This window comes from Ovis aries, chromosome 7 (assembly GCF_016772045.2).
Source record: "Ovis aries strain OAR_USU_Benz2616 breed Rambouillet chromosome 7, ARS-UI_Ramb_v3.0, whole genome shotgun sequence".
In the NCBI taxonomy this organism is placed as follows: domain Eukaryota; kingdom Metazoa; phylum Chordata; class Mammalia; order Artiodactyla; family Bovidae; genus Ovis; species Ovis aries.
In genome coordinates, this window is record NC_056060.1 from 77,693,044 (window position 1) to 77,706,339 (window position 13,296).

Here is a 13,296-nt window from a genome sequence, read left to right on the forward strand (position 1 = left end):
TCTATTTTCTTCGACCTGCTGAGTTAAAAATCTTCTACCAGGAAGCTTGGGGAAAGAAACGCAGATACACAATTAGAAAAAAGTCTAATTAAGGGGTGGCCCCAGATTGACCTTATCTGCTGTTTGCATCAGAGGCAGTCTAGTTTCCTGCATTCTGGACACACTCCATCTCATGAGTTCCTAGCGTGAGGGAGATGAGAGCCCCTTCCTTCCCTGCCCTGACCCCACCAGCACCTCCCTGGTTAGCCAGGGCTCCAGGCTAGCAAATGGCAAGGTCCTGGTGAGCTGCCTCAGACCTCCAGGCCAGCAGCTGCCTTTTGCCATGACAGTCCTCCTGGTGGTTGGAGAGGACTCCTCTCTTGATGTTTCAAAGCTCTACCGTCTTTTCTTACTTCAGTCACTAAAGTCTTCCTTTTCTAAGATCAATTACAGATAATCTACAGCTGCAAGATGGCTGGCTGGCTGAGCGCTGGTCTGGTTAATCCACCTGCTGCTCTGGGATGTTTGCTCTCATCCAGGCCTTCAGCTCCACTTGGCACCAGTGTACACTGAATAGAATATCACCAAGTCGACAGGCAAAACTCCCTACCCAGAGAAGGGCATTTTTCCAGAAAGTCTGGAATAAAAACTGAATGAAGCTCTTTTGCGGCAAGATTTTGTGGCCTTAGATCACTTAAAGTGTGTTAGAACAGCGACAGACGGAAGAAAAAACCTGAAGAAGTAACAATGATGCTAGAGATTTCAGGGTCCACATTTCCCAGGGACAAAGGCTCTGTCCTACTGAGCAGGAGGCTCCCTGAAGGCTTAGAAAAGAGCCACACAGAGTCTGAGGATCAAGAAGCCTGAGTATCAGGCCTGGCTGCCAGGTTCTCAATCTGATGCTAGAAAAGGAATTTTTCATATTTCGGGATGTCAGAATTCCATCCTTTTCATAGGATCGCATCAGGATCTTGCAGAATTAGATGAAGAAATGTTAAGAACAGATCTTTCCTAAACCCTCGAATGAAACATGCCCTGGAAATTCAGTTCAGGGAATAGCAATACCGCCATGGGGAGCAGCAACGTGGTAGTGTAAGAAGTTGTTTGCTAACACGAGTTTTCTTCACGAGGCACTCAGCTGCTGGAGGATTCCGCTGCCAGTGGCCAGGGCGGGCTGGCTGGGTTTTCTCATGCCTCTCCTGGCCTGCAGGCCTTCCCCTGAATGGCAGGTGGGTTGAGCCTGTGGTGAGCCACAGACTGGAGCAGCTGGGGATAGTTTTATTCTGCCTGGCACGCTCACCGAGGTGCACCCATTTCCTACGCAACAGGAAGCAGGAGCGGGCCTCAGGGGAAAGGTCTGTTCTGGAGACTGAGGCACTAATAGGCATTGTTGGTCAAAGGGCTGGCTGGGTTTTTTCCCTACCATAGAGGGTACCCTCGCTCCTTTAGGATAAAGAGATGCCTGTTCACTCTGAGAACCTTATTCAGTGAGACAAAGTGCAAGTGAGGATTTCCTAGGGATGGGAGAGGAAACCTCCATGGAAAACGGGGAGAGTGGAAAGGCCTGTGTGTCTCGGGGGCACAGAAGAGGGAGGGCCAAGGTTCCTGTGGTCGGGGTTCTTCTCATGTTCTCTACACATTCCCTCCCTTCTGCGCCCTTATCTGGGTCCCGGCCCCACCTCGGATAATAAAGAGGGCGAGAGAGGGGTTGAATGGAACTGTCGTAGCAAGTGAGGGGTGAAGGTGACAAGGCAAGTCCAAAGGGCTGTTCCCGAGCATTTGGGTGAGGAGACAACTCTGCTCACCTTGTTGTCGTCACTCTGCATTGCCTGGATCAGGCCCTCCAGCTCCTGTGCGGGACAGAGACACAGCAGTTGTGAGACGGAGCATGGAGCCGGGGCTCAACTCCCTCTTTGCCCAGCCCTTCTGACTCTGGTTGGGGATGCCTGCCTGACCCTTCCTTATAAACTCAACTCCTGGGAAATCCTGGTGGTCCAGTGGTTAGGACTCGGTGCTTTCACTGCCGAAGGCCTGCGTTCAGTCCCTGGTTTGGGAAATGAGATCCTGATAGCCTCGTGGTGTGGCCAAAATAAAAAAAAACACCTCAACTCCTGCAATCAGAGCAACAAAGGAAATCTAATGATAACACTAAGCTTGGAAATCTGAGAATCAGCATGAGACCAAAAGCTTTTCTTTGGCTTTCATGAATGATGCATCTTTGTTCATCCCACAAAGCCATTAGGGGACAGTTTTGCAGAGGACATGCCACCTGCAGGCCCACATTGACCTCGTCTACAATCCCTGGGAGAAACTCAACTCCATCTGTCTGCAGACACTTCCAGGTATCAATAACATCAGACAACGGGATGCTTAGGGGCGGCTTCTGGATACGTACCATGAATTTTCTTTCCAGGAAGGGTTGATTAGCGCAAGGTCAGTATCATCGAGGGGTCAGAAAGACAGAGGGGTCTTGTAGAGTTTTGGGTACATGATGGGGAAGAGAAAAATAAAGAGGGGGATGTGCAGACACTGAAACACATGAAGGAGCCGAGGTCTGGGGTGGGCATACCTGGGGGGGGATCCTCCTGAACGCTTCCACGCAGTTGAGGAGGACGGTGTCCCTGTCGCTTTGGGCCGCCATGCCCGACTCGCTGACACACTTGAGCAGCTGTCGGATTTCACCGAACTTCTCCCTCTCCACCAGCTGCCGGGCGGCCTTGCAGTAGGTAGCGGCGGCATCCAGCTGGAAGTCCTAGAACAGAACACAGGATGACAAGGGTAGGGAGGCAGGGACGCCACAGCTGGGGGAAGGAAGGCAACATTCACAGAGCTCCGAACAAGCTTGGGGCAGACACGCCAAACTGACTGCAGTCCCAGTAGGAAACATACATAAGCAGACAACCAGCAGAAAGTTCCTCTTTTGGAGTTTGGCAGACATTTGGGAAGCAAGCATGAAAAGAGGCACTTTGAGATCTACGCTAGTACATCTCACTTGCTGCCGCATCACTGCCTGAAGATATTCTAATCAAATGCCCGAGACCAGTTCATTCTCCCTCTAACGAGTCAACCTTCTCTTGGAAAATGGATGTTGGCTGATACTGGCTGCCCGGGACACCAGGTGCTCTGTGAAGACAGGCTGTGGTGTTAGGAGACAGACTAGTTCACCAAAGGGCTGCTGCTGCTGCTGTCGCTTCAGTCGTGTCCGACTCTGTGCGACCCCACAGACGGCAGCCCACCAGGCTCCCCCGTCCCTGGGATTCTCCAGGCAAGAACACTGGAGTGGGCTGCCATTTCCTTCTCCAATGTATGAAAGTGAAAAGTGAAAGTGAAGTCGCTTAGTCGTATCCGACTCTTAGCGACCCCATGAACTGCAGCCTACCAGGCTCCTCCGTCCATGGGATTTTCCAGGCAAGTGTACTGGAGTGGGGTGCCATTGCCTTCTCCGCACCAAAGGGCTGATGATCTAGAAACTACTGGATAAATACTTTATTGCCTTGGGGTCTGATAGGAGCTGTCACTCTGCCTGCGCACAGGGGTATCTGTGTATGGAGAGCTTTGTCCAACACAGAAAATGGGTGGGAAGAAAAGAGATCTGTCAGGTTGGATTGCTTGCTGTCTTTGATCCTTGAGATGTGCAGTGTTAATTAAGACCCTTCCTGCCTGGAGAGTGAGGGGCCTCTGGATCACTGTGTAGTAGGGGTGGTCTGGCTTCTCATGGTCTTAGCGCCCTGCTCCATCCTCTGCTCCAGTGCCACAGCTGTACCTGGGTCCTTTTATCACAAGCAACAAAAAATGTACGCCTCGAGCTGGCTCATGGGCAGATGAAGGATGGACAGGTGGCTCTTCTTGCCAGGGGCCCCCTCCCGCTGAATAGGACCATTCTCCCCCGCATCACCTCCTCCAGCCATGCTCCCCTGCAAGGAGGACAGCTGTAGTGAACTGTCCTAGACCTGGTTTCAGGTATTTATTTGACAGTTTTGATGAACTTGTCACCAGTTGCTTGGCTTTTGTCAAAGTGGCCTTCGGTCTCGAACTTGACCCAGTTTTGTAGCAGCCACCTCGTTGCTTTCATCCTTGATGTAGTACAAATCTACTTTCCTGGGGATGAAAATTTTCGGAGGAATAATCTCTCACAGAGCTGTGCCCATGTGCTGATCCTCGCTCGTATAATCCTGAGTAATCCGGTCATACCTGCAGAACACGGAATGCGATTCCAAAACCATCTTCTACATTTTTCCCTCCTAGCATGACCTGAAAAGGAGAGGGAAACATGCTTACAGAAGCAATAATGACTGGAGCAGCCCCTCAGTCAAGAACAAGGCACTTGTTCATTCGTTTATTCAACAAATATCCGTGAAGACTCTACTGAGCATAGGCATGAGGGATACGAGAGTCATCAAAACGGACTCAAGCCACAGCCTTCTGGGGCTCACACTCCATCGGGGAGGCAACCATCAAACAAACGACTGAAAGAATCAGACAATTCCAAGTGTGATGAGCATTCTGAAAGAGAACAGCCTGCCGGGGGTCTGAGACGTCAGGCATACCTTGCAGGCAACATCCATTTTCATGTGGTTATTTCCAAACAGGGTTGGAAGAGGCGAGGTGGTGACTTGGGAGGTCCCGGCGCTTTCGCAGCGATGCAAGAACCTGGTCACTTCCATCTGCAGCTGAAGGGTGTTCATGTGTCTGCGGGGACAGGTGACACACAGTCTAGCCTCGGGAGGGAGCTCGGGGGCAACCAGGACCGGGGGGACTGAGAAGTCATAACAGGATGGCAATGAAAAGGGCAAGAGAAAGGGTGTGGAGGGAAGAGATCCAAAATGCCCTCTGAGAAGTTACGATAGGACAAAAATGGGTGACGAGTGTTTACAGAGCACGGTTTGCTGCTAACCACAGCAGAGGTTGAGACAGACATGAACCCAGGCTAGAGGAGAGGTGGGTAGGGAATAAATGCATCAAGGCATCTAGCGATCGGGATTGTGAAGGGAAAATCAGTGGCAGTGAGCAGTCACTTCAGATGCTGTGTTCTCAGCATAAAGGCTGAGAGAAGGGAAGGACTCGGGGTGCCGAGGAGCCAGTGTGCCCGGTGCACCACAAGGAAGCAGAGTACTGCAACGTAAGATTGAGATGAAGGATCACCCAGGACTTCTTTTGCCTCCTGCATGGGGTAGGGGTTTAGCCTGATTGTCACGGGTGAGCCTAATCCCCGCCCCTCCCCCGCTCTCCTTTCCTCTAAGCTCCTCTGGAGACTTTTGAGACTTAACACCAGACACTATCATCCATGAATGACTCCTATCAGGTGTATATGCTTGTTTCCCACGATTTCAGAGCTGGGCGAGGGTGGCTTCATCACCAACAGTCCTCCCGGTTCCAGCCCTTCTGCACCACCCTGACTGTTCCCTGAACCCCGAGCTACCTCGACACATCAGACGCCGTCATCTTCTTTCGGAAGAAGGTGGCTTTCTTCCTTCCGCTACGCCGGGAGGTTTCTTGGAGGTAGATCTTCAGGTGGTCCTTGGCTTTCAGCAGCCAGGAGAGCTGCTCTCCCAGCTCCGTGTACGTCTTTGCTTTGTGAGTGAAGAACCGGATGCAGGTCATGGCGGCCCGCACGTGGTCCTGGAAGAGGAAAATGAATGTTCGGGTCAAAGGAGATTTGGAGGGTGGGGATGCGGGGAGAATTCTGCTCTGAATTCCACCCAGGATGTCTGGTTGCCAGCACCCCTTCCCTCAGAGGCCCAAGAGATCCACAAGTCAACCGACTGGCTGGGTTCTTGGCAGTTGTTTCTGCGGCCTTGTGGGCTGTGTGTGTGCTCAGTCGTGTCTGACTCTTTGTGACCCCATGGACTGTAGCCCGCCAGGCTCCTCCATCCATGGGAGTCTCCAGGCAAGAACACTGGAGTGGGTTGCCATTTCCTCCTCCAGGGGATCTTCCTGACCCAGGGATCGAACCTGCGTCTCCGGTGTCTCCTGCGTTGCAGGAGGATTCTTTATCTGCTGAGCCATGGGGAAGCAGCTGGCCAGACTCTTGGGTGGGACATTATTCCACCACAAAAGAGATCTTTAAAAAGGAGACTTAGGATACTCCATTCGACTTGCCGTCACTTTCACTCTGGCATTGAATCATTCAGTGTCTCTGTGACTTAGTATTGGCCACCCTCACAGACCAGAAGAAACATGATCCCTCACCTTTCATGCATCTTCTCTAAAAACACTTCTCCACCCTTCTTTATGAATTTTGCATTCACCCCCCATGTTTATCCAGAAACTACCATATCCCTCTTCTTTTTAATCTTTATATTTCCTGAATTCTGAAGAATGCCATTACTGACAAGATTAAAGTTTGCCTCTTTGGGATGAGAATGGAAATCCTATTACGTGAGAATGCCTCAGAGCAACATGGATTTGTTGTTGCTGAGTCAAGGAGCAAGGCTAGGGGCCAAGTGACAGTCTTATTCCCTTATCCTGTGCAGACCCACCTCGTGGCAAGGCTGCAGGGACAGAGGTAGCAGGCAGGATGGGGCTGCTGTTACCTTCATAAACTGCTGCAGCTCATACAGGATGTGGTAGTAGTTCTTCTTCTGTAAATGCTGGCAGGCGGCAATCAAGTACTTTCCCCAGCTTTCCAAGGATGAGTCAATAGATTCTAGGAGGTTTTCTAAATCGTGTAGTTTCCCACTTTTATAGCTTGGTTGGAAAATGCCTTCTATGAAGACTTCTGGGGGACTCTCCTGGAGTAGGGCAAAGCAACAAGTCAGAAGTCTTGAGTCTTGTTCTGGCACTGCTTAGGGTCCATTCTGAGTTTCCTTCCACTCACATCCCTCAGCATTCTTCTATAGGGATGCTACTTAACCTTTTTTTGTGCATCACAGATGGATCCCTTTGAGAATCCCACTCAGTGACTTCTCTCCTTCTCTGTACAGAAGAGCTCCTTGATGGAGTTATCTACACCCCCCGTCTCTAATTCCTCTCCTATGATAGCCTCTTGAACTCACTCTCATCCAGCTTTTATACCTACAACTCCACTGCAACTGCCCCTTAGGTCACCGAAGACCTCTACTTTGTTAAATGCAAAACTCTTAGTCCTTATTTTCTATCTATCCTGTCAATAGCTGCTGATAGCTGGTGGCTTGCTCCTTGAAAAACTGTCTTTATTTGGCTCCCAGGATACCATCCCTGCCAGGTTTTCATTCTATTTCTCTGGCTAGTCCTTCTCTATCGCTTTTGTTGATTCCTCCTAAGCTCCCCAGGGCTTAGGAGGATCCTCTTCTCTTTTTTTTACTCACTCTTTTGATTTTATAAGTCTCAGAGCTTTAAATCTAGCTATTTGCTGATTATGTCTAAATCTCTATTTCTAGCCTGTTTATTCTTCCTGAACTCCAGAACTGTGTATCTAAATTATATTCAACTGCCAACCCAAAAAGTCCTCTTGGGTATGTAGAGAACAATACATACTGATATAAAACTGTACTCCTGATTGTTTCTCCTCAATCTGCTCTTTCTGCAGTCTTCCCTTTCTCAGATGGCAATTTTATGCTTCTATTTGTTCAGGCCAAAAGCCTTTACCATCTTTTTCTTACCTTGCAACATAGAAGTCATTACCACATTCTATTGGCGCCACCTCAACTATACACAGAATCTATATGTAATTGACCACTTCTCACCACCTCCATGTACCACCCTGGTCCATGTCATGGGTACCACTTGCCTGAATGACCCCAATGGCCTTCTCCCTGGTCTACCTCTTTTACCTCCTGCCTCTTTTTTGACTAACATCAATCAACCCAAGTGATTTGGTTAAAACATAAGTTAGATCATATTGTTTCTCTGCTCAAAATCTTCCAAAGGTTTTCCTTCTCATGCAGCACAAAGCTCAAGTCCTCATAATGTCTGCAAGGCCCTACATGATCTGGGCCCTATTAGGTTTCTGACCTTACTTGCTACCACCTTTTCCCCAGCTCACTCTGCTTAAGCCACCCTGGCCTTTGCCCGTGTGACTCCTTCCACCAGACCGTGCTTCCTCCACAATCTGCAGGTTCATTCCCCACCTACTTTAAGCCTTCACTCAGATGTCACCTGTCCAGACATCCTATCTACAATCATACAATTCACCTCTTCCCTCTCCCCTACTTTATTCTTATTACTTGTCACCTACACTATATATTTTATTTATCTTGTTTATTGCCTCTCTCCCTAGTATAATGTAAGTTTTATAAAAATAGATTTTTTTGGTTTGCCTTTTTTTTTTTCTTCACTGTTGTACTTCTGGTGCCGAGAATAGTCCTCAGCTACTTAATAACTATTTTTTGGGTGAATGAATAAATGAAAAATATCATGGATCTCATCAGGAAAGTGTACACACTCACTGATCTACTCAATTCTGAAGTTCATTTGTGTTTCAGAGACCCTGAATCATACCCCCCATTGGACAGTCATAGAAAAGAAAATCATTTGGCCATTTCGACTTTAGATTATGAGTAAGTGATGAGAAGTGAAGGATAGCTATAAACTCAGGGCAGTACAACCATGTTGGCCTTGAAGCACTGGGCACAAGCTGTTTAGAAGTGGAGAGGATCTGGGCTTTAGAACATCCACAGTGGGTGTGTGGCTTCTTTCCCAATTTTGGCTCTTCCTGAACACTCAGACCTAACCTAAAAGTTGTAGGACACACTTTAAGAAGTAGGGAGATCAGCTGCACTGGAAAGGTAGAATATCTCAGAAGAGCAACCCCTTAAGAACTTTCATTTCATCCACTCATTCACTGGCATTAGGACAGGTGCCTGAAGATAGCAGGTAAGGGAAGTAAGGGCCTTCTCGGTCCAGACGGGAAGACACAATTGTAAAGAAACAGCTGCAAACCACTGGGATAAAAGCAATAAGAAACCTAGGTTCTAGACACAGAGGTGATATATAGGAAGAGGTGAATGCTCAACAGAGAGGGTCTAGAAGGACAAACAGGAGTTCTCCAAGAAAACAAGGAGGGGCAGGGCATCCTAGGGAGGGGAGACAGCAATGTAGACTCCTGGAGCTAAGAAAGGGCGTGGTACCATTAGGAGAATTTAAGCAATCTGGCAAGTCTGGAATACAGACCATAGATAGGATTTGTGGTAAAAATAAACTAGAGATTAAGGGGACCTGATCCTATTGTGTTCTGTATTCATGATAAAGAATGTGGATGTCATCTTACAGCCTTGGGGATCCACCAAAGGCCTTTTAGACAGAGGAATCACATGAATTACGAATACCATAAATAACATGTACTATGTTTTAGAAAGCTCTCTCAGGGATGAAAGACAGGGAATGGGCATCTTTCATGCTCCAGGCATTCAGCTGTAGTTCTCACAATGTGTTATTTTTTCCTGTTGTTCTCCACCTGCTTGAGAAGGTAAGATAGTCCACTTCAAGGGTAGTTGTGATTACAGGAGACAGAAAGAAGCAGCAGGGGCAAAGCTGTCGTCAGCTTTTACCAAGATAAGTAAGTAAGCAGCTTAACTCTCTGGACTGGTCATCAGAAGAAACAGAACTGGGTGAGGTAAAGCAGCTTTGTCTCAAAACTCATTTGGAAACTGAGCAAACAGAAGCAATTAGCAGTTGAAGACCAAATAATATAACTTTTACAATATTCTTGACACCCAGTTAAGACACAGTAGCTAAGGCAGCAGTGAAAACATTTCCCTTTTGTGTCCTGTGTGTGTGTGTGTGCTCATTCGTGTCCGACTCTTTGCGGCCCCATGGACTGTAAACTGCCAGGCTCCTCTGTCCATGGGATTTTTCAGGCAAGAAAACTGGAGTGGGTTGCTATTTCCTTCTCCAGGGGATCTTCCTGACCCAGAGATCAAACCTGCGTCTCCAACATCCTGTAAGGGTGGGGTTACCAGGACTCTGTACTGCTGACTCACTTGGAGATATCTGAGAAGGTATGTCCATTTGTAAACTTTCACTGGCTACCATTTTGGATGAGGGCAGCCGATTAAAATTAAAGTAAAACTCAGGTTTCTTTAATTTTATATGACATTTGGTATGAATCAGTTTTTCCTCAGAAAAACTTCATGGGACATTCAGATAAAAAAAAGAGAAGGCCAAAGAGTCATGGTGAAATGGAGTTTTGACTTGGCTTAACAATGGCTCCAAGGAAATAACACACTTCACCTTTGCATCCTGTGAGAGGAGAGCAGAGGATGTCAGAGGAAGAAAGGAGAGCATACTCTCCTCCCGTGAGATGCCTGGGGCCCAAACTTAGGATCTGTGCCAAGGGTGCTTCCTGGCCTTTGTGGTGACAACTCTGAGTGGATGTGCGGTTCGGTCAGCAGCAGGACATAGTCCAGGGCAGGTGGGAAGTGTGTGGAAACAGAGAGAAGTTAACCAATTTGCCCAAGGTCACACCACTCATACTAAGCATCTCATTCCAGAGCCCACATTCTCAGCTATTATTTAGTTCTGCTGTATGTTCTGGGAGAAGGGATGATAAGTGTCATTGCCAGTGAGAAGGGCGATCTGGGATCCAGGTTAAGACTTCTGCATGCTCATCCAAACATGATTTGTGTGGAGAGAATTTGCCATTTGTGTGTGTGCTTTTTTTTTTGGTTGTGCCACACAACTCACTTCCCTGGTGGCTCAGAGGGTAAAGCGTCTGCCTGCAATGCAGGAGACCTGGGTTTGATCCCTGGGTCAGGAAGATCCTCTGGAGAAGGAAATGGCAACCCACTCCAGTACTCCTGCCTGGAAAATCCCATGGACAGAGGAGCCTGGTAGACTACAGTCCATGGGATTGCAAAGAGTCGGACATGATTGAGTGACTTCACTTTCACTTTCACAACTCACAGGATCCTAGTTCCCTGACCAGGGATTGAACCTGGGTCCTCGGCAGTGAAAGTGCAGAGTTCCAACCACTGGACCACCAGGGAAATCCCTAGAATGTGGCATTTGGACTTGACTCTGCCTGAGATGATCCTACAGCTGAACCCTGGGGTAGCGTTAAGGGGGGGTTATTGCCCCCTGAAAGCTGGGTAGGCCAAGCCAGGTGGGCAAGGCAGGCACTGCCGTGCGAGGGTGTCTGAGGGGGCCCACCGTGTGGAGCAGGTGCAGCAGGGCTTCCCGCAGGCAGCTGTGCCTCATGTAGAAGCTGATGATGGCCAGGTGGGTGCTGTAGCTATGCAGGTAGAAGAGGCATTCTTGGTAGTAGGTGTTGTTCAGAATCTTCCCTTCAGGAATCACTTCCAGAGAGAGGCTCTGGGTCCGGAGGGTTGCTTCCAGCTCTTTCAAGGTGGCCAAGAAATCATCATCTTGCTACCAAGAGAGGACAGAGTGAGAGGGAATGAGGGACCCAGAGAGTTCTCAGCAGCCTCTGGAAACACTGCTTTCAAAAAACACTTAACAATATGGGAAAATGCTCTCTCATATAGTTTTAAGGGTAGAAAACAGGCAGGATATAAAATTCTACACATTATAAACTGTATGCCATGCTGTGCTAAGTCACTTCGGTCGTGCCTGACTCTTTGCGACCCTATGGATTGTAGCCTGCCAGACTCCTCTGTCCATGGGGGATTCTGTAGGCAAGAATACTGGAGTGGCTTGCCATGCCCTCCTCCAGGGGATCTTCAAAAGATCTACCCTCCAGGAATTGAACCCGCATCTCCTGCATTGGCAGGCAGGTTCTTTACCACTAGTGCCACCTGTGGAACCCTATATGCTGTACAGCAGCAATTTAATTCAAAACCATAACAAAGAAAAGTCGCCAAAATCTAAATATGGCTTAAGTCTGGATATGGGATTATATGGGATTTTCATGCCTTTAAAATAATTCTTTTTTGTTGTTGGAAATTTGACTCTTTATGACTTATCTAATCACACAGATGGTGAGGGACAGGGAAGCCTGGCGTGCAGCAGGTCCATGGGTCACGAACAGGAGGACATGACTAGGTGACTTTCTTGGAAAAGCAACCACATACACTGGAAAGAAGGAAATCCAAACCAGACAGCTCTGGGTCAGGGCTGCATTGTCATTGGGACGGAAGTGCATCTTCTTCCCAGGCCGTTACTGCTCTGGGGCCTTGCTGTCCCCGAACCCAGCTTCTACCTGCTGCGCTCTTACCACAGATAGGAGTGGCCTCGCTGTGGACTCCAGGTACTCGACCACCTCCTGTACCAGTCTTGAGCCATGACTCAGCTGATTGAGGTCGAAAGGGGGCTTCAGGCAGCGGCTGAACTTCTCCCGTGCGGCAGTGAGGTTCCCAGCTTTGAGGCAGGCCATGCCCCAAGCATGCCATGCCCCGGTGGTATCAAGGCCAGTCTTTGTGGAGACCTGGAGGAAAAACCACTCCTTTTAGGGGAAAGGACTTGCAGCCAGGCCTGAGGGTCCCAAAGACTGATTCTATCCCCTTGTTGTCAATCATCTCCCCCATCCCACCCCACCCCACCTGCTATGACTCCCACACTGGCAAACTGGTCATGCCCTAGACACTTTCCATGGCCAAGGAAAAGTGGAGGAAATAACTCATTGGGCAGACATCAGCTCTGTGCCTCACCTCAACACCCAGTTGGTAGTACTCAGCTTCCAAGAGCTGGTTCCTGAGCCTGGTTACCGCAGCCGGTTGCAAGATCTGATCCAGAGATGGCACGTGGCGATAGGTGGCAGCGACTAAAATATTCAGCACATCGACCTTGCTGATGTAGCTACCAGGAGGAAAAGGGCATGGCAGTGAGGCTCCCCAGGGTCCTCCCAGGAACAGATGCTGCTTAAAGGTTTCCTACTTCATTTTTAATGTGAAATGGGATCATGAGAACTGGGAGGTACATGGGCGAATAGGCTCTGGATTCAGACTTTCTGATACTTAGCTCTATCACTTGGTGTCTCTATGATCTCAGGCAAGTTAGCTAACCTTTCTCTGCCTCAATCTACTCATCTGTGAAATGGATATAACAGGGAGTTTTAAGGATAAAATGAAATAACTGAAGGAAAAGACTTAGGATGGTATCTGGAGCTTTGCAGTAGATTGTGGTAGATGTAGTGTTAATTGATCAGCTGTTTGTGACCCTATGGACTGTATGTAGCCTGCCAGGTTTCTCTGTCCATGGAATTCTCCAGGCCAAGAATACTGGAGTGGGTTGCCATTTCCTTCTCCAAGGGATCTTCCCAACCTAGGGATCGAACCCAGGTCTCCTGCACTGCAGGCAGATTCTTCACCATCTAAGCCACCAGGGAAGCTTTCAGGAACTCATTAAATGTCAGCTATCAATACGTGGAGTAGGGACGTTCTGGGACACTCAGGTCTATTTGAGGCAAGGCCTTTACACTGAATGTTAGGAGCTCACAGGCTA

The 13,296-nt window shown here is 48.6% G+C and overlaps 1 protein-coding gene and 1 non-coding gene across 7 annotated transcripts in view; both read right to left on the minus strand.

Annotated features, from left to right (window-relative positions):
• ZFYVE26 (zinc finger FYVE-type containing 26) overlaps positions 1–13,296 on the minus strand; it is a 67,291-nt gene that overhangs the window by 2,610 nt on the left and 51,385 nt on the right. For 4 of the 6 annotated variants that reach the window (XM_060418196.1, XM_004010742.5, XM_060418195.1 and 1 more), the window contains 9 exons: positions 12,504–12,651; positions 12,071–12,280; positions 11,047–11,265; positions 6,513–6,710; positions 5,399–5,598; positions 4,527–4,668; positions 4,171–4,230; positions 2,549–2,731; positions 1,785–1,829 (listed from right to left, as the gene is read on the minus strand). In XM_060418196.1, the coding sequence (XP_060274179.1) occupies positions 1,785–1,829; positions 2,549–2,731; positions 4,171–4,230; positions 4,527–4,668; positions 5,399–5,598; positions 6,513–6,710; positions 11,047–11,265; positions 12,071–12,280; positions 12,504–12,651 (1,405 nt within the window). The remainder of the gene's footprint in view (positions 1–1,784; positions 1,830–2,548; positions 2,732–4,170; positions 4,231–4,526; positions 4,669–5,398; positions 5,599–6,512; positions 6,711–11,046; positions 11,266–12,070; positions 12,281–12,503; positions 12,652–13,296) is intronic. The other 2 variants (XM_060418198.1, XM_060418197.1) reach the window with 1 other exon arrangement.
• Positions 10,811–10,883, minus strand: TRNAE-UUC (transfer RNA glutamic acid (anticodon UUC)). The gene has a single exon. It is a non-coding gene; the product is annotated as a tRNA-Glu (tRNA).